Source organism: Phyllobates terribilis, unplaced genomic scaffold, assembly GCF_046119375.1.
Source record: "Phyllobates terribilis strain yellow unplaced genomic scaffold, ASM4611937v1 Scaffold_1__5_contigs__length_1240528914, whole genome shotgun sequence".
NCBI lineage: Eukaryota > Metazoa > Chordata > Amphibia > Anura > Dendrobatidae > Phyllobates > Phyllobates terribilis.
This window is the reverse complement of record NW_027362761.1, coordinates 945,607,264-945,631,308: the sequence shown is the minus strand read 5'-3', so window position 1 is coordinate 945,631,308 and position 24,045 is coordinate 945,607,264. Positions and strand designations below refer to the sequence as shown.

General features: G+C 40.8%; 1 protein-coding gene across 2 annotated transcripts in view; it reads right to left on the bottom strand.

Annotated features, from left to right (window-relative positions):
- The window catches only part of SCOC (short coiled-coil protein), a 79,202-nt gene that overhangs the window by 2,779 nt on the left and 52,378 nt on the right, over positions 1-24,045 (bottom strand). Inside the window, exons 1-3 of one of the 2 annotated variants that reach the window (XM_073641997.1) lie at positions 5,945-6,062; positions 2,895-2,966; positions 2,659-2,742 (exon numbers count right to left, since the gene is read on the bottom strand). In XM_073641997.1, the coding sequence (XP_073498098.1) occupies positions 2,659-2,742; positions 2,895-2,916 (106 nt within the window). In that variant the 5' untranslated portion in view covers positions 2,917-2,966; positions 5,945-6,062. Of the gene's footprint in view, positions 1-2,658; positions 2,743-2,894; positions 2,967-5,944; positions 6,063-24,045 lie in introns of those variants that run through there. The other variant, XM_073641988.1, reaches the window with a different exon arrangement.

The following is a 24,045-nucleotide window of genomic DNA, read 5'->3' as shown; positions in this document are numbered from 1 at the left end:
GTAAAGCTGCGCCGCCAGTGACTTTGCGCGGCGTCAAATAGAAAGGGGTTTTCCCACAAACAAAGTACATTTTAATAAATATTGGAATCATAATGATAAGTTTCACAATTGGATGTATTTAAAAAATTATCCTCTTATATATGTGCCCCCTGCTGTGTACTGGGTAATGGCTGTGTCTGACCGTATAGGAACATGGTCTGATCATACCACAGCTCCTGGGCAGGGTGGGGAGCAAAAGAGTATACAGACAGGACAGCAGGGGATCGCAGCTGATTCTTTCTGTGAGATAAAACATTTCCGTGCCTGTTTTAAATCAATCTTTTACCTGAAACAAAGAATCAGTTGTGATCCCCTGCTGTAATGTATGTACACTCTTTTGCTTCCTCCCCTGCCCAGGAGATGTGGTATGATCAGACCATGTTCTTGTACGGTCAGACACAGACATTACACAGTACACAGCAGGGGCACATTTATAAGATTATCTCAGCACAGGAACATTTTATTTAAACACATCCAATTGTGGAGATCATTATTCCAAGATCTATTGATTAAAATGTTGATTCAAATTAACTTTGCTTGTGGGAAAAACCCCTTTAAAGGGAATCAGTCACCAGGTTAATCAAATTTAAAGGATATGGACACATAAAAGAACAATTTCTACTTTTACTTAAATGCATGTATATTAGGCTAAAAACAGATTTCATTAAAAACTTTGCACTGTTTTCCTTCTATAGCCTCTATGTTTCACTATTGCTGGCTGCAGAATGAATTAACCAAGGGTCCATCAGTCAGCTGGTTCTGATGGACAGTTTGAAACTTTTACCTCTCTTTGGGCTCATGCAAACGAGCATATATAAATTGGACGTGTGCTGTCTGATTTTTAATCGGATAGCACATGGACAGCACACTGACCAATATTATTCAATAGTGCTTTTCAGATGAACAATTGTTTTCCCAGTCCGACAGTCCATAAGTAAGAGAGGGAGAGAAAAAAATAAATAAAAAAAATCGCAGCCTGCACTACTTTCTTCTGAGTTTCGGATGAAACTCGGCCATTCAAGCCTATCAGTCTATGGGTGCGTAAAAAAAGCAAACAAAAACACAGATCCCACACGGAATATCCGAGTGGCATCCGAATTTTACGGATACATTTCTATTATAAACCTAGGAAACGGTGTTTGATAATGTGCATTTTTTAATGTAGATGTATGAAAACAGAACGGATGAGGATGTTACATTTACATAACACGTACATAAAAAAACAGACACAAATGAAAATTAGAAAAAAAATAATCTGAGATTTCTGGATGAAACTGAAGATTTTTCATACGCTTGTTTGTAGACGGCCTTTCTCGGAGCTCCTCTCAGCTCATTTTTATGATCACATGAAAGTGCAGCTCTCCTTTAAAGTGGTCTGTGGTCTTAAATCAGCTGAGAATAGTTCATTAAAAGACATATAAAGCCACATGCACATGTAGAGTATTTGTATCAGTATTTGTAAGCCAAAACCAGGAGTGGGTGAGAAATACAGAAGTGGTGACGGGTTTCTATTATACTTTTCCTCTGACTGTTCCACTCCTGGTTTTGTCTGACAAATACTGATCAAATAATGAACTGTGCACATGGCCTTAAAGAGTTACGGACTCTTTGTCAGAATTAGGTCACTGACAGACTAACTGTCTCATTCTATAGCCAGCAATGAGCAGTGAAACAAAGAGCCTTTAAATTGGTGAAAAATTGTAAATGAAACCCAACTGCAAAAAAAGTATTTTTAGCACAAAATGCATGCAAAAGTAAAAAAAAAAAAAAAAAAAAAAAAAAGATCCTCTAAGCAGAAGCATCTATTATATGCTTTAGGGAAAATGTTCACACACTGGACTTAGTGTACAAATTTCTGTAATTGTCCCATTCATTCGTATTTGGCTTGCAGAAAGCCATGCATATGAGCAGAAACAAATCTGGAAACTCGGCACAAATAAGATTTTTGGTAATATAATCTTAGATTAAAAAAATCAGTTTTTGTAAATGCATCCACTCTGCTTGATAAGGCCTTATTCAGATATCAATTTTTTTGACGTACGAGAAAAAAAAAAAAAAAAAAAAAAAAAAAAAGGTTTCTCCACCTTCTCCTATCAGTCAGTGAAAAACGGACAGCACGCAGATGGCATCCGGGAGCTGATTTTTTTTTTTAATGGACCGATAGACTTTCACTGCAGTTTGATTAGACATTCAGATCAATATCGGACATGTGTCTGTGATTTTGCCCGGACCACTTGCTCAACAAAAGAAGGAAAAAAAAAAAAAAAAAATCACTGATATGTGAAGAGCGCAATGGTTTAATGGTTGGTCATAGAAGGTTTATATTTTCACTGACAACTTTCCATATACTACATGGCAGAAAAAGCTTAGAGTCGTCACACTTCGACTTGGTCTGTCACATGGGAGAACAGCACTCTAGGGGACACAAATACGCTGGTATAAACACTGCCTTCTCTATGTACCTTGTCTTATATTATCTTTGCTGTACATTTTGTAAGAATAAACCGGTATATGTTAAAAAAGACAAAACATATGGACTGAACATATTTTACTTTCCATGGGGGAATACTCCCTGGAATACATACATAAAAGTAAAGAAAAGAACTCTCTCTATTTTACCTTCTAATGTATGCTGAAGTTCCAGAACCTGATTGATAAGTCGCGTCTTTTCTTCCAGTTCTACCTGATTTTCTACTTCAAGAGCTAAAAAGGCAATATATTCAATTAGAAGAGGAAAAATACATAAATAAGGACTACTATGTTTCACTAAAGCTTTCATTTTACAAATGTTGATGTTTTGAAATAATCCACCAATACCGCATATTAAGGGTAATGAAGCGTATAATTATCCGTACCGTCCATGTCAGAATTCATCATTGTTGAAGGCAAGTCTTGTGGAGACAACTGTAACTGCAATGAGCTGAAATCTAGGAGGGAAGCGATATATCAGCAGATAGACACAAACACGATAATATCATAGCACATAAAGCCTGTGCTCCAGTACTACTGTAATGCAGAATTATGGCTTACTGTGCATACATACAGCTGTCACATTCCCCCCTCTGAATTGTTACCAGTTCTGTATTACAAACCCCTTGTTAGATGGTATGATTCTCGTCAATGTCCCCGTACACAGGACTGTAAAGTAATATTGTAAGACACGTTCACCACAGGCATATAGTGAGCAGTTATAAAGGAGTCGTTCTGGATACTTTTCTTTGCCTCAGTAGCAAAAGAAGCTATTGGGACATAACGTGACATGTCATTCTTATTGGGGCAGATAACCATTAGGCCAGAGGTAGATCCTAAAGAGGGGTCTCCCAGTCAGGATGCAACAGCAGAGAACCAATCTGGTAGACCTGGCTGGTATGTGCATTGTATGGACAGTGCATAATGGAAACTTTTGCTGCACAAGTCCTTGCAGGAGATGCGTGTTCCTATATGTGGCTCCCCTGGTGATAACAGCCTATTCCTGGGAGTTACAGAGGCAGCTTTAAGAAAAAAAAGGGAGATTGCCTTGGGAAGTCTCTTTAAATAAAGTGTCCTAAATTCTTTTTGAGAGCCATGACCATGTAAGTGTTCTCCACAAATGGGCATCTAAGATGGCAGCAGTGGGATAGGTACTAACACTAAGGCTAAAGGCTTATCCCCACATCTGTTTTGTGTGCATACTATAGTGTATATTAGTTCGTACCATTATAGTAATGAGGAAAAAAAACCTTTGGGATACTTTGGAGACAAAAGAAGGCTCAATATTGGCCAAAGACCATTGAGAACTTTAAGGGGTTGTCCAACAATAGGCATCTATTTCTTATCTACAGGGCGAAACATATCTAATCTCCGTGGGTGATCACCCCTAGTCTCTATAATGAGGGTCCTGAGACTGAGCTTCTCACTGCACCACACCGATCACAGTGAGGACTTTGCATGCAGCGTTAGTTGAGTATGTGCTACATGTGCATTCACTTCTACTGGACAACAAAGTGTTAAAGCCAACAGTACGGCAAGACGTTGATGGCATATTATTAACAAAAACAGGTAAAGGGTAACACCCATTCCCCACCGTCTGCACGGGATCGGTGGGGAACTGATGAGGCAAGTTGTGATTTTTTGGTATTTTATAATGTATTTTTCGAACAAGTAGACAACCGCTTTCACTACCATTTGGCTGTACGGAACTAGAGAACTATAACTACTGCGTTCCGACATCAGGACTAGAAGGAAGCCCCTCTAAGTTCAGTCCATGTGATCACCTAGTCATTAGACACCCTGTTTATTAGGATACATGAGGTGTCACAATTAGGAGAAGCAGGTCAGTCAGCCATCATTTGACCCATAGAATGGAAAGTGACAAGCACACAAGCCAAGGTGACAGGGTTACTTCTACATCACGAGCACAAGACTGGCTCAAGTCCATCAATACTTTTCTACTGTAAGCCTGGAAGGCCTGAGCAATAATGGATTTCCATTAAGAAGCTCCTCCAGTCACGCTGATATTCCATCGGGGAGGACAGTATTACCTGAATTATTTATTACCCTGCACGATCACATGATCTCAGGCACACGGCATTATATAGAATGGTAGATAAATAAGGGACAGTAAGTACATGGCTACTGCATGGAGCATTGCATTGTACTGTTCCTAGTATCAAGGGGTCCTGGAAAATGTCCTGGGATACTACTGAGATCGGCCTCATTATTTAATCTTAGTATCATCATAGGGAAACTGTATTCAACCAAATCAGCACAGAAATAAATCCCCACTGTGCACTTATTCCAACAGTGGGTGTATTGGGGGCAGAATGATTTGGATCCACATTCTGATAAAACCAGGGCTCAAAGAGGAAGCGTTGGGATGGGGGCATAAAGATGATAACTCAGCTAAGTAGGCTGAACCCAAGCGGATATTTGGGAAACCCCTTCACTTAACCAAAATCATTCACCAAGAACGGTCTAAGGACTCGACTGGCAGCTTTGCATAGAGACCGTGAGACTAGGACCTGTGTCCATAATGTGGGGGCTTGCCCGACCTCACCGGCCTAGAGGTAGTGCTGCCCCCAGACCAGCTGTACTGATACTGATTGAGTTTTAACTATTGAGTGACTGCTGTGGTGCAGCTGTAGCTCGAGAGGTAAAAACCAATCATTAACACTACCAAAAAAATCAGTATAGCCCAACCTAGGGGGTTAAAGACTAATCTTGTCCAAATGGGGCGAGGGTCAATGGATGTTGCAGGGGAGGGGCCCCACACTCAGGACCCCTCTCTCTCCCCTAGAGTGGAGACTGCTGAACTTATGGCGCTCATACATTAGACACTAATCTGAATGGCAATCATATAATGTCCGGCTGTCTTTGGCTACTCGGGTCAATTAGGTGCCAGGAGTTGGACTTGTTTTCCACCAGGGTTCTTAACATCAGTATTTGTAAGCCAAAAACCAGGAGTGGGTGATAAATACAGAAGTGGTGACGTGTTTCTATTATACTTTTCCTCTGATTGTTCCTCTACTGGTTTTGGCTTACAAATACTGATGTAAAATACTAAAGAAATACTGAACGTGTGAACGTGGCCTTATGAGGCGAGGGTTGTGACAGCAAACAGGCCGCACCGTGCTCTCACTATAGGACTGGCCCTGTGGTCCGTGTGGACGCCTCTATCTTCCTGCCATCCTGGTATTACACCGGTGTCATTAGTAAGAGTGATGGCCAATGTATAACACAGGATTGGTGGAGACTGGAGCACTGATGGGAACGGCCCCTTTAATTGTAGCTCCACGTCTGCGGCGCCCAGACCTTCCTCATATAGTGCAGAACCAAGTGAGAGCCCTGAGCTAACAGCGCACATAAAGAAGGCAGCGCCGTGTCAGTACTAGGGCGAGCACTACACAGCCATCCGCCGCAGTCTCACCTGCCCGGGCCGGCGCTGTACGGAGCCTCGTCTGATACACTACTGTATACACTGCTCTCCACTCCCCGGCCCCTCCTCTGCGACACCGGCCGTGCGTACCACCCAACGTACTGACGTCAGAGCTGAACACTTAGCGCAGGATAAATAGTCACGCTCTGATTGTGTCCTTATTACAGGAGCCATGTTTGTGAAGCCTCTCCGTACAGAGGTATAGCAGTGGACTACACAAATATGGCTCCTGCACACTACAAGTATAATGACAGCACTGGAGACACATTTGTCATCTGTTTTGTGCAAGGACAAACCCTAATGAATAGAGAAGATTGTGACTGACTGTTCTAGCAAAACCTGATTGGCTAGTTGTGCCGTCACTGGGCGGAGCTAAGTAATAAACAAGAGGTGCGGGCCGTGTCTGGACAGGTGTTGAGGAGTTAATTTAAGGATGCAGTGATTTATATTTTTCATTTTATACCTTATAAGAGCCAAAGGCCACATTTATCAACATTGGTTACAGGTGTCTAAAAGCAACCAATCAGAACAAAGCTTTTTTTTTCCAGAGCATTTAAGAGATGGCAAATTGTCTCTTCAGAGAGGAAGAGGAACAGAACTCTAGTGCCACCTACAGGAAGCAGCAATCCTAAAAGTCAATAGTGACCCTTTAGACGCCTGACTCCTCTCATCCAGCCAAACCAGAACTTACACTTTGCACTGATGAGGGGCAGTACCCCAAAACACAGTGTCTGCAAATTGAGTTTCTGGTTCTGGCTTATATCCTAAGTCATGTGACAAGGCTCATTAAAGGGTCACTATTGACTTTTAGGATTGCTACTTCCTTTAGGTGGCACTAGAGTTCTGGTCCTCTTCCTCTCTGAAGAGATAATTTGCGTATTTCCTAGAGGAGCATTGCGGCTTTAAAAGTCTCCTCACTTGACATGCTTAACATGTCACTCTCCATAAGGAGACATATTACTCCTCGGATAAGAGATGGCAAACAAAGACCTTACTATCTGACAGCTCTTAGAAAAGAGGCCTCATAACGTATACATGTTCATGTGCTGTACAAGGGCTAGTTTATTTACAAAACTAGTTGTTTTTGCATGCCTCCATTTTGGGGTAGATATAATATTTAACCCCTTCACCCCCTAAGCCTGTTTTCACCTTCACGACTGGGCCAAACCTTACAATTCTGACCACTGTCACTTTGTGTGATAATAACTCTGGAACAGTTCAGTGGATCCCAGTGATTTTGAGAATGTTTTTTTCATGATAGTGATAAAATTTCTTCAATATGGCTTGCGTTACTTTGTGAAAAAAAACTGAAATTTACCGAAAATGTAGCAATTTTCAAAAAATTTAATTTTTATGCCCTTAAAGCGCACCTGTCAGCAGGATTGTGCTTAGTAAACCACATACACTGTCAGGTGGGCGCCGTTATACTGAGTAATATGATACCTTTGATGATGAAATCCGTCCAGTGGTTCTATTAGAATCTTCATTTTTATTTCTGCCATAACGATATGCATGTGCTCTCATTATGTATTCATGTATTCCTATCTGTGCCTTGTGACAGGTCACTGTGTTTTCAGTGACCTGCCTACTGTTTTACATACTGACTTTGTGATTTCTGTGTCACATTGAAATTTACATTGCCAAAATGGCCACCACGGCCGCCAGTGCATGCGCAGTAGCATCTCTCATTTGCCGAGAGATGCTACTGCGCACGAGCGGCGCCATATTGTTGCACCCAAATTATTTTTCCAAAAACAAAATGGAGCCCAGTACATTGTAGTGCCCAGTACATTGTAGTGCCCAGTACATTGTAGTGACCAGTACATTGTAGTGACCAGTTGTGGCCAGCTCGTGCTACTGGAGACATGCACCTGTAAATTAGATAGGCTCTCGTCGCTACGGAAACACCAAACATGTGGACACTAAATGTGGTTTAGGCACAGAAGGGATGGGAGCATTTGGATTTGGGAGCGCAGAATTCGCTGAATTTCTTTTGGGGGGCAAGGAGCCATAGCGCTTTACAAGAGCCTTTGTACAGCCAATAACAAGGAAGCACCCTATACTTCTATTGACAGATGACGGACCTGATTGGGGACTTTTTTGTGGATTGATTTGAAGCTTTTGTTAGGAACATTTTGGATCACATTTATCCTGTGCACTACGCTGACCAGTGGCGTGCCGCCAATGTGGCAGGCCACGCGACTGCTATGGGGCCCGTGAGCCGGGGGGGCCCGGTGTCAGTGCCCACGCATCAGCCACCGCCCCTATGCCCCGCCCCCCTCCTCCTCTTGCAGCCAATGCGGTCCCCCCCCCCCGCTCCACATTCAACTGTATTGGCAGATGCAGATACAGTTGAAGGCAATGATGGAGGAAGGAGCGTCATGTGACACTCCCTCTCCCATCATTTCCCCTCTGCATCTGACGCAGCGGCGTGATCACGCGCCACGCTGTGTCAGACAGTGAAGCTGGCAGCTGAGGGGAGACACGCTGCAGAGACTGCAGAGACTGAAGCAGCGGGGATTGAGAAGTGGTAAGTGTGTATATATATATATTTTTTTTTAAATCAGTGTGTACTACTAATACTGGGGGCTTAATAAATGTTACTGTTTTCCTTGAAAAGTGCAACATTTATTCAGTACTTTATGCTATGACTAAGGGTCAAATATGATCCGAAACGCATAAGCCTACACATGCTTTTATTTCTGTTGGAATTGTTTTTTTTAACGATGGATTAAATAAAGGCTTTTTTTAATTTTTCTACATCGTGTGCTGGAAAACTATTTTTTACTTTCACTGAGGATTTTTCTCCCAGATGGGGATGGACTAATTCCGAGCACCGAGATCATGGAAAGGAGGACTGGGCAGGTGAGCTGAAGATCTTTTTCTTACTTGCTTAATACTGGGGGCTGTATTTTAACCTATGGGGGGCTGCATTTTACCCAGGGGCTGCATTTTACCTCATTGGGGGGGACGGGCGCACTTTTATCCTATGGTGGGGGACGCACTTTTACCCTATAGTGGGGGCCGCACTTTTACTCTATTGGTGAGGCTGCATTATACTGCGTACAGGAACATGGGGAGTGCATTATACTGGGTGGACCACCATAGGGAGTGCATTATACTGCATACAGGACCATGGCGAGTGCATTATACTGCGTGGAGGACCATGGCGAGTGCATTATACTGCATACAGGACCATGGCGAGCGCATTATACTGAGTGGAGGACCATGGCGAGTGCATTATACAGAGTGGAGGACCATGGCGAGTGCATTATACTGAGCGGAGGACCATGGCGAGAGCATTATACTGAGCGGTTGACCATGGCGAGTGCATTATAATGAGTGGAGGACCATGGCGAATGCATTATACTGAGTTGAGGACCATGGCGAGTGCATTATACTGAGTGGAGGACCATGGTGAGTGTCTTATACTGTGTGGAGGACTATGACGAATGCATTATACTGTGTGGAGGACCATGGGGAGTGCCTTATACTGTGTGGAGGACCATGGGGAGCGTATTATACTCTGTATAGTGTGAAAGTTTGTGTGGTGGTCATTATACTTCATGGAGTGCTGTGTGGGGGTCACCATACTTTGCCCTGGGAGTTGAGGTGGGGTACAGTAGGGTTATTATACTGTGCATGTGAAGGAATTCAACATAGGGGTATCACTGTGTTTGGGGGGCACTTTTGTTGGCATCATACCTTATGGGGGCAATGAAAGTGGGATCCCTGACAATTATTTCCATTTTTTTGGGGGTGAGCCCAATTAGAACTTCTGCTATAGGGCCCTATGATTCCTATGTACGTCCCTGACGCTGAGCACTTACATTGGGGTTTCCATCTCGTAAATCTCTGAATTACGTGATTCAGATGAAACCCCCGAGGGATCTATTCACTATAATGAGGCTCAGAGTTACTCTGGACTCCATCTGGCCTTTGTTCATCGGTGTCCTTATTTTCAGACGTGCACAAATCATGAAAGGCCAGACAGAGTCCATAGTGCCTCCATCTGCCTCATTATAGGGTATCTTCCGCCGGGGGTTCCGTATGAATCACGTATTTCAGAGATTTACATAAAAACCCCCGGTGTAAGCGTTCAGTGCAGGATAAATGCGCGACGAGCCTTACCACGATCTTTGGGAGGCAGAATGAACAAATCAACAGCAGGTGAAGAATTGGTTTTATTTATTTTTTACGCCGTTCCTCGCATGATACAAGAGATTAGACGACTTTATTCTTCGGGTCGGTGCGATTACAGCGATACCAGATTTACAATGGGTTTTTATGTTTGGCAGCTGTCATACTCTAAAAGACCCTTTTTTCTCAAAAACTACTTTTTGCATCGCCATATTTTGAGAGCTAGAATTTTTCCATATTTCAGTCGTGACGGCTTGTTTTTTGCGGGACGAGTTGATGTTTTTATTGGTACCATTTTTGGGCACATAACATTTTTTGATTACTTTCTATTCCGATTTTTGGGAGACAGAATAAACAAAAAACAAGAATTCAGGAATTGTTTTTTTTTTAATGGTGTTCCACATTTGGTAAAATTATTAAACAGCTTTATTCTTCACATCAGTACGATTACAGTGATATTGTTTATATTGTTTTTTTATTTATATTGTTTATATTTTTATTTATATTGTTTTATTTTTATTTATTTATATTGTTTTTTTATGTTTTGGCGCTTTTGTGTAATCAAAACTATTTTATAGAAAAAATAATAATTTTTGCATCGCTTTATTCTGAGAGCTATAACTTTTTTATTTTTCTGCTGATGGAGCCGTATGTCAGCTTGTTTTTTTGCAGGACAAGATGACGTTTTCAGCGGTACCATTTTTATTTACATTTGTCTTTTTGATCGCGTTTTATTTCACTTTTTGTTCGACGGTATGATGAAATAACATCATTTTTTTGCCTCAGTGTTTTTTTTTTACGGTGTTAACAGAAGGGGATAACTGGTAGGACAGTTTTATAGATCAGGTCATTCCAGATGCGGCGATACTAAATATGTGTACTTTTTCCATAAAAATATTTATTTATGGGTACTATATATTTTTTATTTTATTTTTTATTTTGTGATTTTTAAAAACATTTATTTTTACAATTTTTTTTTAAACTTTTTAAAAACTTTTTTACTTAGTCCCACTATGGGACTTTCACTTTCAGCCGTCTGATCGCAGTTCTAATGCATTGCAATGTATTAGAACTGTTAGTCTGCTCTCTCACAAACTTGTTAAGTCTTGCACTGAGCAAGAACTAACAAGTTTGCTAGCGCCTGGTGACTCGGATGTCGTCATGACGACATGGGGTCACCATGGCAACGATCGGCCCCCGCGATGACGTCGCGTGGGCGCCGATCAGAGAGCAGAGGGGGCTCCCTCCCTCTGCATGCCTGCTAAATGCTGCGATCGCTAGCAATCACAGCATTTAGGGAGTTAAAGTGGTGGGAGCAGTGCTCCTGGTACTGAGTGCCAGTTGTCAGCTGTCAGAATCAGCTGACACCCGGCGGCAATCGCGCGTGCACAGCCACTGTGAGCGCAAAATCGCCTGGATGTACTTAGTACGTCCAAGCTCGGGAAGCACTTCCCAACCAGGACGTATTGAGTACGTCTAAGGTCGGAAAGGAGTTAATTATCTGTTCGTATAAATTGAGGGAGAGAGGAGAATGGGGAAAAACAGCAATTCCTTCATTGTGGTTTTGAAGTTTGTACTGATGCATGGAGGCTCACCACGCTTGCTGATCTTGCAGACAACTGAGAGCCTTGTAACCGGAGGGTGCTGGATCCAGCTGGAGTAGCACAGCAATAAAAAAAGGAGGGAGGGGGAATGCAGCATGTCCATCCGGTAAGTATAAAAAAAACTATTTAAATCCTTTAAAACTAACAATGTCCAGGAAAAACCTTAAAAGTGACGCGTTTCTGGCTAAATACGCCCTTAATTATAGTATGATTACTAATGATTAAGGGCATTTTTGACAGAAACACGACAGTTTTAACATTTAAATAAATACTTTTTTATACTTACCGGATGGACGTGCTGCATTCCCTCTTCTTTCTTTTGTACTGATGCAGATCGGCTTAGTGTATGTTACGGTCCATTTACAAACCATAATGCCCGGACTGACCGCAGGTCTCATGACCTGTATTTACATTTTATCAACATTTTAGGAAATGCACTGTATTCAACAAGCCTTACATTTGTGATTTTTTTAAAGTCAGTTTAGCTTTATCAGGGCTGATATTTTGCAAGACAAGTAGTTTTTATTGGCAGTATATTGGGGTTTAAAAAATTCTTATTGGTTAATTAATTTGGGTGATGGATTTTGGTAAAAATGGCATTTCACTATTTTTTTTTACGCTTTGTCAGTGGTCTTCAGCTAATTTTTTTTCAATTTCCTTTATATTGCATGTATCGCTGACCGGCAGTCAATTAAGTCTTGGCACAAAGGCCAATAGACATATAGCAATGGTGAAGGTGTGGGCTTCTGTTAAGACCCAGGCTGTCATGCCAACTAAATAACACCATTGGGGTGACAGGGAGCATACTTGGCTGGACAGTGGTTTTTTTTTTTTGCAGGATTGTAAATGTGGATGAAGCTTGTCAAAACCACTTTATTTACGATTACGAACCATTAATAAAACAAATCTTTTAATTACCATAATTAAGAAATATAGTGTTACGTTTACAAGTTCACACGTATGTTTTGCTGCTTCAGATTGCACGAGCATCACGGGCGCTCCAATACTTGCACCCAGAGATCACCTCTATGGGAGCACCACAGGAGGTCTTATACCATCTCTATAAGTGCGATCTCCTGCTATTGACAATTGTTGTGGACACCAGGGAAGTGTTTAGGGGGTCCAATGACCCACTTCAGCTACCGTAATATTAAAATCCGCTATGAGTGGAACTAAATATCCCAGCTAGCACGTCTGCAACACCTGGTTCCCCACCCATGACTTACCGGAATATAAAATCTATTGTGGACCACTGTAAACAAAATGTCTTCTTTAGCCTAATTTTCCAAGACAAAGCCGGTGGCCTGGTGAAACATGTTGAGTCAAGCAATATTTACAATCGAGAATGGTGTGTCAAAAGTGCGAATTGAGAGATACTAGGGCAAAACCGGAGACATCTAAAGCAGATACAGCTGCTTGGCGCTCCTTTGGCTATAGTAAAAATACGTATTGAATGTATATATCGATACTATCAGACACATTCAAACACTAATTGTGACAAACCCTCTTGGGATTTTGGTTGTATATAGAGATCTACAATAGATATTTATTTTTTATTATGGTAAATATGTTTTATTAATGGTTCAGAAATAAGTGATTTATTACGCCCTTACTAGGCATAGAGGAATAAAATGAACATCTGAACAATAGGGCATTAAATAATTGCTTGTCAAAACCTAACTATAATGTTAGTTTCAGAGTGGGTGCTCCCAGTCTTGGGCTAGCGCCCTGTATTTTGCATGTAAATGTTGTATGAGAGCGTCCCTTCCCCCTGCCCAAACACCATATTTACTATGGCATCCAAATTTCTGGAATCAGAGCTACTACAATGGTTAGGAACAAAATCCATTGTACCCTATCATCTAGATCCAAGTACAAAGATGCTGCCAGTCCTTCCTCTGGAAAATATGACTTGTCTAACATCTGAAGGTCAGAGGATGAATGTTTTCCACATGAGAGAGAGAGGTGAGTCCAGATTCTCTTTCTTCGCTTTCCTCTTCTGATAACAAAAAAAGGGATGAACCCTTATTCTGCCAGTAAACACAGAAAAGGTATTAATGGCTATAACAGCCACAATGGGTATGATAAGATATGAGAGAATGTGTATGCTTCAGAATGTAATGTTCCAATGTTTGGAGCAACAGAAAAACAAAACCTTCCCAGTATATGTAAATGTTATAAAAAAAATAAAAAGAGTGGAAGCCACCAAATAAAAGGGAGTTATGCTTAAAAATGTTAAGTATGCATACTCTTTGAAGCAAGATTCTTCATTTTATTATAAGGTTTAGGGATCATTCAGACATCTCTTTTCCACTTACGTGTTCTATCCATGTTTTTCAGGTATCCGTGGGGTATTTGCTGGCCTTGTGTTAGCAATAAAAATCCCAGAGACATGTCAGTTTTTTATCTAAGTCATGGATATAAATCATCCATACAAGACTATGGGTCCCTGAAAATCATGGAGAGCACACGGATGGCATCAGTGTACAATCCTTGTGCTGAATGAGAGTAATGGGTAGGAGAAGCCAATTTTTTTTTGGGCATATGAGAAAATCACTGATCAAAAAAAAAACCTGACACATTAACCAAGCACTGATGTAAATCTGAACCAGCACACATTTGTGTTCACCCCAAAAATGTAAACGTTTTAAATTGCCTCCCTTTTTATGAAACATAAATGACAAATTCTAAAAAATTAAAACAATGAACATATTTTGTATCACCGAGTAGAAAGTTTTTCCAAAATACCAAAACTCTAAAATCTTTTTCCCATATGGTGAGCACCAACATAGCAAAAAATATTGAAATGTAAAATCATTGTTTTTTGTTCAGTTCACCTCTCAAAAAATGCAATAAAAAGAGATCACAAAGCCGTATGGATATTAAAAAAATGTCAATTGAAACTACAGCTTCCCCTGCAAATAAAACAAACAATCCCTCATATACCTCATCAATGGAAAGGCGACTGCAGCCAGTTTTTTCTTCTTTTAAATACAATATATATTTGGGATTACCATAACCGTATTGACCCATAGAACAAAGTTACCAGGTCATGTTTATCACAAAGCTGACCTTGTAAACACAAAACCCCAAAAAACTGCAATGGAATTTCAATTTTTTTTTCATTCTAGCCCTTTTGGGATTTTTTCCAATTCTTCACTATATTCTATGGTAAAATAAATGGTATAATTAAAAACTGCAACACATACCGCAAAAAAACAAGCCCTCATACAGGTATGTTAATGAAAAAATTAAAATGCTTTAGCTCTTGAAATGCGAAAAGAAAAAAAAACAAAGTTCTCCAAGGAGTTAAAGGGCTGATCTAAAGTTTCATCTTCAGGAACGCAACGATCTTCAGCCTCCCAGCTCCCTGTTTACTGGTAGACTACAGTGATGGCTGATAACCTAGACAAAGAGCGTTAAACAGTAAAAATTAAAAGCCCTCCATCTTAAATAATTTGAAGGATTTTTAATCAGTAAAATTGCACAGTTGCTTGTTTTTACAAGCATTTAGCAATTTTAACCATTACTGTTGTTCAGACAACACCCTCTGCCCTTTACCGACACCCACCGTACATGTACGGAGCACCTCGGTAGCGGGTGTATGGAGAGGGCTCATGGGGTGAGCCCGCCCCATACCAGGCAGGTAATGGCTGTGTGTTATAGCTAGTTCCCTAAGGAGACTAATAAATAGAGTGAAAAAAAATGTATTTAATTATATGAAAAAAAACCCCCATAAAACTTCAAATTACTCCCTTTTCCTCCATTAAAAATAAAGATAGTAATAAACAAAATCAATATATTATAAATAACCCAATTGGTAAACAATGTAAGCAGAAAAAAATTCAAAAATGACAAAATGAAGTTTTTTGGGTCATCGCATTATCACAAAAAATGCTTTTAGCAAACAATCAAAATGTCACATGTATCCCAAAACAGTATCAATAAAGATGATGTCTTGCCCTGCAAAAAATATGCCCTCACATGGCTCCAAACGTTACGGGTTTCAGAAAATGGTGACACAATCATAAAAATCTTTTTTTCAAAGTTCTATTTTTTTTTCACCACTAAAATAATAAAAAAACTGGACATGATTGGTTTAGCCATAATCGTACTGATGAGCAGCATTATATTGCAAGACCATTTTTAGCACACAATGTACGTCGTAAAAACAATTCCCAAAAAACAATGTCAAAATAGCTTTTTTTTTATCAGAATTTCACATTTTTTTCAATTTCCTGTTTTTTAATACACTATATGGTAAAATGAATGGTGTCATTCAAAAATATGACTTGTCCCCCAAAAAACAAGCCCTCATACGTGTCTATGTGGACAGAAAAATAAAAAAGTTATGGCTCTGGGAAAAAGGGAAGGAAAAAATGAAAAAACAGAGAAAGCATTGGAGCATACTTAAAGCTCATCTTGATATTTGTGATCTACTGCCCAACCTTCCTGCCATCACATACAGAAAAGGGAGGTCTGTACGTGACCAACTTGTGCACAGTGCTGTCCGATCAGTAGACCCTTGACATGGCTGGAAAATAGGGATATGAGCATATAGAATATCAGGCCGTTTTCTGCTCTCCCCTCCCCCTTTTCCCTCCCCGTGCCTCCATATATCCCAAATAATCTTATTATGATATCACTATCCCTAACATATTGGTGGAACACATTTGCATTCCAGAGTTATCTGCAAGTACAACCCTGATATTATAATCAGGATTAAAGAATATTAAGGGTGGATGCATGCGCATATACGGTGCGCAATGCCGTTCACAATACCAAGACAGGCGCCTGCGCATTTAAGATACAGGTGAAACACATTTCATTCCACAGCGTTGTGACGGGTGCGAGCGTGATTTAATCTTCCTTGTCCATGCGTACGTGAGGATGCGGTTTCATCTATATGGCGCATGCCCAGGCTGGAGAGCATAAGTTAGAAAAAATGTTTAAAAAATCCAACAGTTTTCAAAACAGTTTTTGAGTAGGATTTTACAGACTATCCGCTACAAAAATTGATCACAAAAAGCTCAGTGTGAACATCCCCTTTAGATAAACTAGAGTTTTGCTTAGCCCCATCCATTTTTTAAACAAAACTTACAAGGCTGGTGCAAAAGGACAAAAAGTCACAATATTTTTGCACAATTATCCCTTGCACCAAATGTAGGGACTCTGGTAAACTGGCATGTAGGGAATGATACATTCTCCCCACAGGTTTTTAAATTGATTATTAATATCTGCACAATTTTTAAGGTTTAATGACTCTTTACATGCCCGGGCCTCCAACCCTAGGACTCAAAGTTTTTGAGGAGTTTTGAGATTTAGCAAAGGATTTCAAGAGAAACTGCTCGAAAAACTCAGTGTTCACATAGCTTTAGAGTGACAAAAAAATTCAGTAATATTACACAAAAGAATGAAACATTCTCATGTCAGGCAGGGATAAACATGGATGTAGATGATTTTGTGCAAACTTGGGGCATCCATGAAAGTTTCAAAGAGTGCAATCATTAGAACAAATATAATTAGACACACTATTACATTCAGGAGTACAAGAATGCTAAATAAAACGTTTCTTCCAGTGATGTTAGACTTTTGGACCTTGTTTTGTGTGCACATACTGTATATACAGCAATATGTTCTTTTGTCAGTAGGTGGCAGCATACAACAGGGTTCTGATGTGTACGTTTTTGGATGCCAAATCTGCAGTTTGCACAACAAAACTATCACTGTGATAAATTTTGGTGTGGTTTGTCATTTATTCTTGCATTGCAAAAGCTCTATTTTTTATAGTTAGGACCGTGTTTGTTGCTCTATATTTATTATGTCTTTGATTGTTAACAGGATTGGCTCTTCTGGAATAATATGAATTAAACATATTAGGACGAGTTTTCATAATTCTGCGTGATTTGTGCCCTAGTTTGTCATCATTAAATCATCTAGAATGAAATACAAATAAATAATAATAATTTAATATTTTTTAAAGGGTTTGAACCAAATTTGAAGAAAAAGTGGACTTTTTTCTAAGTGAAAAGGGAAAGACAAAAACCATCTGCAGTGACTTTGAAGACTTAGGCAAGAAAGTGAAAGAATTGGGAGCGCAGGTGGTCTTCTCATCCATCCTCCCAGTGGATGGCCATGGAACAATGAGGTGGAATAAGATTCTACAGGTGAACAACTGGCTATGTCGATGGTGCCGTCAACAAGGATTTGGATTTCTGGATCACGGAATGAATTACCTATACGATGGACTACTTGCTAGAGATGGGGTGCACCTTACGAAGACTGGAAAACATGTATTTGGAAGTTGCCTTGCTACACTCATCAGAAGAGCTTTAAACTAGAACAATGTGGGAAGGGAAGCAAAAGTCCAGAAAAAGCCATACAGCTGACAAATACTATTGAGATCTCTGCTACTGGAAGTGGAAAGGAAGAACAAAGACAAAACAATTTAAATAATAAAAATATGGGAGGAAGAGAAACCAATCACAAACTAAAATGTTTTTATACAAATGCACAAAGCATGGGCAACAAACAAGGAGAATTGGAACTACTAATGCAGGAAAAGGAATATGATGTCATTGGAATCACTGAAACTTGGTGGGACGATACACATGATTGGAATAAAAGGCTAAAAGGATACAACTTATTTGCAAGAAACAGACTTGATAAACGAGGAGGAGGTGTTGCATTGTATGTTAGAAAAGCGTATATCTGCACAGAGATTGAAGCTTCAGAGACTGGGAGTTCTGTGGAAACTGTTTGGGTAAGAATACAAGGAGAGAACAACGGAAAGGACACCATTGTAAGCATTTACTACAGGCCACCTGGGCAAGCTGAAGATATGGATGAACTCTTTATGTATCAAATGACCAAGTTCTCCAAAAAATATGACGTAGTGGTCATGGGAGATTTTAACTATCCAGACATTTGTTGGGAATCTCTCTCAAGTAAAACTAACAGGTCAAGCAAATTCTTATCCTCTCTTGCTGACAACTTTATCTTCCAAAAGGTAGGGGAGAAAACAAGGGGATCTGCTACTTTGGATCTAATCCTTATAAACAGGGAGGAAATGGTTGAGGAGGTAAAGGTGGCTGGGACCCTAGGAGGCAGCGATCATGCTATTATAGAATTTTGGGTAACTAGAGGAGGAAGACATGTGAAGACTCAAACTTCAAGGTTAGATTTTAGAAAGGCAGATTTTAAGAGACTCAGAAAGAGAATAGGAGGGATCCAATGGCTGGATGTCCTTAAGGACAAAAATGTCCAGGAAGGATGGGAAATTTTTAAAAATGAGATTCTCAAAGCACAATCGTTAACAATCCCGAAAAGTAGGAAGAATGGGAAGCATTTAAGGAAACCAGGATGGATGAACACAGAACTTAAACACATGCTAAAAAGAAAGAAAGAAATGTTTATTAAATGGAAAGAGGGAGGCATATCTAAAGAAGATTATAATGCAGTCTGCAGATCCTGCAGGGCACGTATCAGGTTAGCTAAAGCTGACAATGAATTAAGGCTTGCAAGAGATGTCAAAAGCAATAAAAAAGGATTTTGGGGGTATGTCAAAAGTAAAAGAAAAGTCAAAGATGCTATAGGATTTTTACAGGATGAAAATGGAGAAATGGTAAGAGAGGATGTTGAGAAGGCCAAACTTTTTAATTCCTATTTTGCATCTGTTTTCTCTCAGAAAGAAAATGTAACATCAACTGATCTTCACTGTCCTTTTAAAGGAATAGAGGAATCCAAGTTATCTGTAAACAGAAAGATTGTGAGGGAATATTTAGCTAACATAAATGAGTTCAAGTCTCCAGGTCCAGATGAATTACACCCCAGAGTACTGAAGGAGATCGTAGAAGAAATTTTAGAACCACTCTCCATAATCTTTGAAAATTCTTGGAGAACAGGAGAAGTCCCAGAAGACTGGAGAAGAGCAAATGTTGTTCCTATCTTCAAAAAGGGGAAGAAGGTGGACCCAGGGAACTATAGGCCGGTGAGTCTGACTTCTATACCAGGAAAGATCTTTGAAAAAATTATTAAACAACATGTATGTAAGTACATGGATAAGAATGAAGTGATTAACCAGAGTCAGCATGGGTTTGTAACTAACAAGTCATGTCAGACTAACTTAATTTCCTTCTATGACAGAATCACTGACTGGGTGGATCAGGGAAATGCTGTATAGTATATCTTGACTTCAGCAAAGCATTTGACAAAGTATTTCACACCATCCTTATTGAAAAAATGACCAAGTATGCAATGGACTAGGCAACTGTTAGGTAGGTTCATAACTGGCTTAGTGATCGGACTCAAAGGGTGGTTGAAAATGGCTTCACATCCAGCTGGATGAATGTCTCAAGTGGGGTACCACAGGGCTCCGTCCTGGGACCTGTATTGTTCAACATCTTTATCAATGATTTAGATGAAGGAATTGAGGGTAAACTGATTAAATTTGCTGATGACACAAAGCTGGGAGGGATAGCTAATACTAGAGAAGAGAGAGAGAGGATTCAAAAAGACCTAAATAAACTGGAGCAGTGGGCAGCAACCAACAGAATGGTTTTTAACAGGGAAAAATGCAAAGTACTACATCTGGGCAGTAAAAATGAAAAAAGCATATACAGAATGGGAGGAATAGAGCTAAGCAACAGTACATGTGAAAAAGACTTAGGTATACTAATAGATCATAGACTGAACATGAGTCAACAGTGTGATGCAGCAGTAAAAAAGGCAAATACAATTCTGGGATGTATTAACAGAAGCATACAGTCTAGATCACGTGAAGTCATTATCGGTCTGTACTCCTCTTTGGTCAGACCTCATCTGGAATACTGTGTACAGTTTTGGGCACCACATTTTAAAAAAGACATAGACAAACTGGAGCAAGGTCAGAGAAGAGCGGCCAGAATGGTGACTGGTCTGCAAACCATGTCCTATGAGGAACGGTTGCAGGATTTGGGAATGTTTAGCTTGCAAAAAAGAAGACTGAGAGGAGACTTAATAGCTGTCTACAAATATGTCAAGGGCTGTCACATTGTAGAAGGATCATCTTTATTCTCATTTGCACAAGGAAAGACTAGAAGCAATGGGATGAAACTAAATGGGAGGAGACACAGATTAGATATTAGAAAAAACTTTTTGACAGTTAGGGTGATTAATGAGTGGAACAGGCTGCCACGAGAGGTGGTGAGTTCCCCTTCAATGGACGTCTTCAAACAGAGGCTGGACAGACATCTGTCTGAGATGATCTAGTGAATCCTGCTTTGAGCAGGGGGTTGGACCAGATGACCCAGGAGGTCCCTTCCAACTCTACCATTCTATGATTCTATGATTCATCCAGCTGTCTTCCTGGTACCATATGCAGATTAAGGCTCAGATCTATCAGCTGCCATGCCAAGTTGATGGCTTCCTATTACAGCTGTGTGCATGAGGCCTAAGGCAGTCTGTGTTTTCTGCAGCCAGAGCTGCTGAAGAATATCTAATGGTCAATTTAGTAACGTATATGCATGATATACAGTGTCTGTATTCTGCTCTATTCATGTGAGAAGCACTGATCAATCTCAGTTTGCAGCTTTACTGAAGGGGTAATGCTCCCCCCCTGCTGGGCGGCATGTGTGCGCCGTCAGCCAATAATAATAGCATGTCGTCTGTCAGTCTTGGTCCCTCTAGATTACTGTATAGAGTTAAAAGAGTAAATTCAAGTGAGCTCCTGGGACCTGCTAAGTGGGGCGAATGCCAAAGGCGGTTTCACACATTTTGTGACCCGTGTGTCCACTGTCAGACCAAGGTAAGCAGAAAAAAAGAGAGAAAACTTTAAAATATTTTGTCAACAAAATCCAAATGTTGACTTATTGTTCTTTTGCTTTATAAATAAAAAGACATTTCTCCAAAGTGTCACATTAGCTATTTTTCAACACATGAATATCAGACCGCATGTTACTCATAGCTTGCGTGACCCGAATTTGCTACCATGACCTGCAGCATCTCTGGACTTGTCATCCAGAAAGCACATCTGGGACATCATTGTTCGGCAATTGCAAAGGTAGCTGCCAGCAGCGGACCTTGGTGATTTGGAAGTGCCAAAGCTCAGGACACCACAATGCATTTGTAAATGAAGCAGACTCAGAGACTATGCAACTTCAACTTGAAAAAATAGAGTTATTACTACTTCAATATTTATCAAACCACAATATCAATTTTATTAATGAAAAAAGACAAACATGATAAAAACATATAAGATGGGTATTACACCCAAATTATTGAAAAGAGAAAATTCCCTTAAATATACACAAGGTGGATCAGAAGAGCCCAAGACGATTGGGGATAGACTGCATGGGAGATCAAAGGTCAAACACTCACCCAAGTGTGACCACATCCCATAGGTAACCACAAAATAACAGTGCTGGCCCTTAATTCAATGTAAGTCAGAGTATATAGATAACTAGAAAAGGACAAGCACATAATGCACAAGTGGGAAACCTAAGAGAAAGGGCGCACACCAAGTAATATACAGGTGAATCTCACTAAATTAGAATATCAACAAAAAGTTAATTTATTTCAGTTCTTCAATACAAAAAGTGAAACTTATATATTATATAGTCATTACAAACAGAGTGATCTATTTCAAGTGTTTATTTCTGTTAATGTTGATGGTCATGCCCCAACTCACGTTTCAAATCTTCCTCAGGTGATCTATGTGTCCAAGTACATTCAGTGTGGCAGAACTTTTCCCCGACAACCATTGATAACCTCATTAATAGCATGCCAAGGCATGTATGTGCTTATATTTCTGCACATGGCACTCGTAATCATTACTGAATATATCAAGATGTTTTGAAAATGTAATACATATGTAAAAAACTGATGTTTGAATGAGTGCAAAGTCTTTAAAGGGAATCTGTCATGTAAATAAATGCCATTAACTTGCAGTTATGGGGTTAATCAGCAGGTTAATACCATTCTGAAGCTGTCCTGCCCCCACACGAAGAGCCCAACTGCTGGGATGAAATTAACTCCTATGACTGAAAGCTCAGGGCTGTTTTAATTTTTTTTTTATCATTTTCAAATCATTAACAAGTCTTTCGATCCTTTGTTTTCCATAATTCCCTGACTTTTGCTTAGTAAGTAACAATAAGTGTTTCACGATAATCTTTTAGTGTAAACAGGCTGCCGATCACCCAATGAACAAGCAAAACGCTTATTCATTGGTTGACATTATAGCACCCCGAGGGCTCGGCTGCTACAGGGGTATTGCACCTCAAACCAGAGGTGTGATATTCCACTCCCGGGTAAGGATGGAGTATGGACCAGGACTCAGTAAGCTGCATGCACCACACACACACCATTTCCGAGGGACAGTTCAACGGTGCTCCCACTAGACAGAAGTGCAGGCACGACAGAATCTGTCCCTGGCTGGAGTGGGGAAGGGAAAGTACACCCAGTGGTGTAGGAGCAGATAGGGGTGGGTCTCTGGGCAAAGGTAGGAGCCCATTGGTTGCTAGTCACCTGGGCTCACACATAGAGGGAGGTATATAAGGTGGGCACCATCTTAGAACAGTGTTCAGTCCGGGGAGTCTGTTCAGAGAGGAGTTCAGCCAGAGAGGGCTGACAGGGAGCTGTGGCTCAGTCTGGGCCCAGCTCCACGAGGCAGGCCTGGAGTGGAGGCCAGAAACAGCAGAGAGAACAGGAACAGAAGAGAAAGGAAACAAGGAACAGCACATTAAGAGAGGCCCAGAGACACGAGGACAGAAGGAACCCCATAGGCCCAGGAGATTGCGGGTGACGGGTTGGCAGAACAGGGTACCAGAACCCAAATTGGTGGAGGCAATAAATTCCTCAGCCAAAGACCGGAGGTTGTGACCACAACTTGGTGCGACCCCTCACTACATCCACCAGGAAAGCATACCACATAGGGTTAGGGAAACCGGAGATAGGTTTCGCCAAGAGAAGGCCCGAGGAAGCTGGACAAAGGTGGGTCACTTGTGGGGACGGCCAGAGAAAGGAAGAGAAGGGAGCCCTGTGCCACGCTCTGGAATTGCCTGGGAGTTGGTCGAGCCCCTTGCCTGGTGGACGCAGCACGGCTTGGGAAGTCACCGCCGGTACCGAGGTGACTAGGACCAGTAAAGAACTGTGAGTAAAGCATTGGAAACTGCAACCACACGTCTCTGTGTTTCATCGCCGCACCAGCACCATCAGTACTGGGACGCTCACACCATCACTCTCATCATCCACACTAGCTGCCCTGAGGCAATACTTCTCCCGTGGGGAGTTATCTCATACTTGGCTGCGCATACAGCATCAGCCTCAGCGGTCTGCAGCGCAGCGGCGGTCCCCACTGACCGCAATCCACGG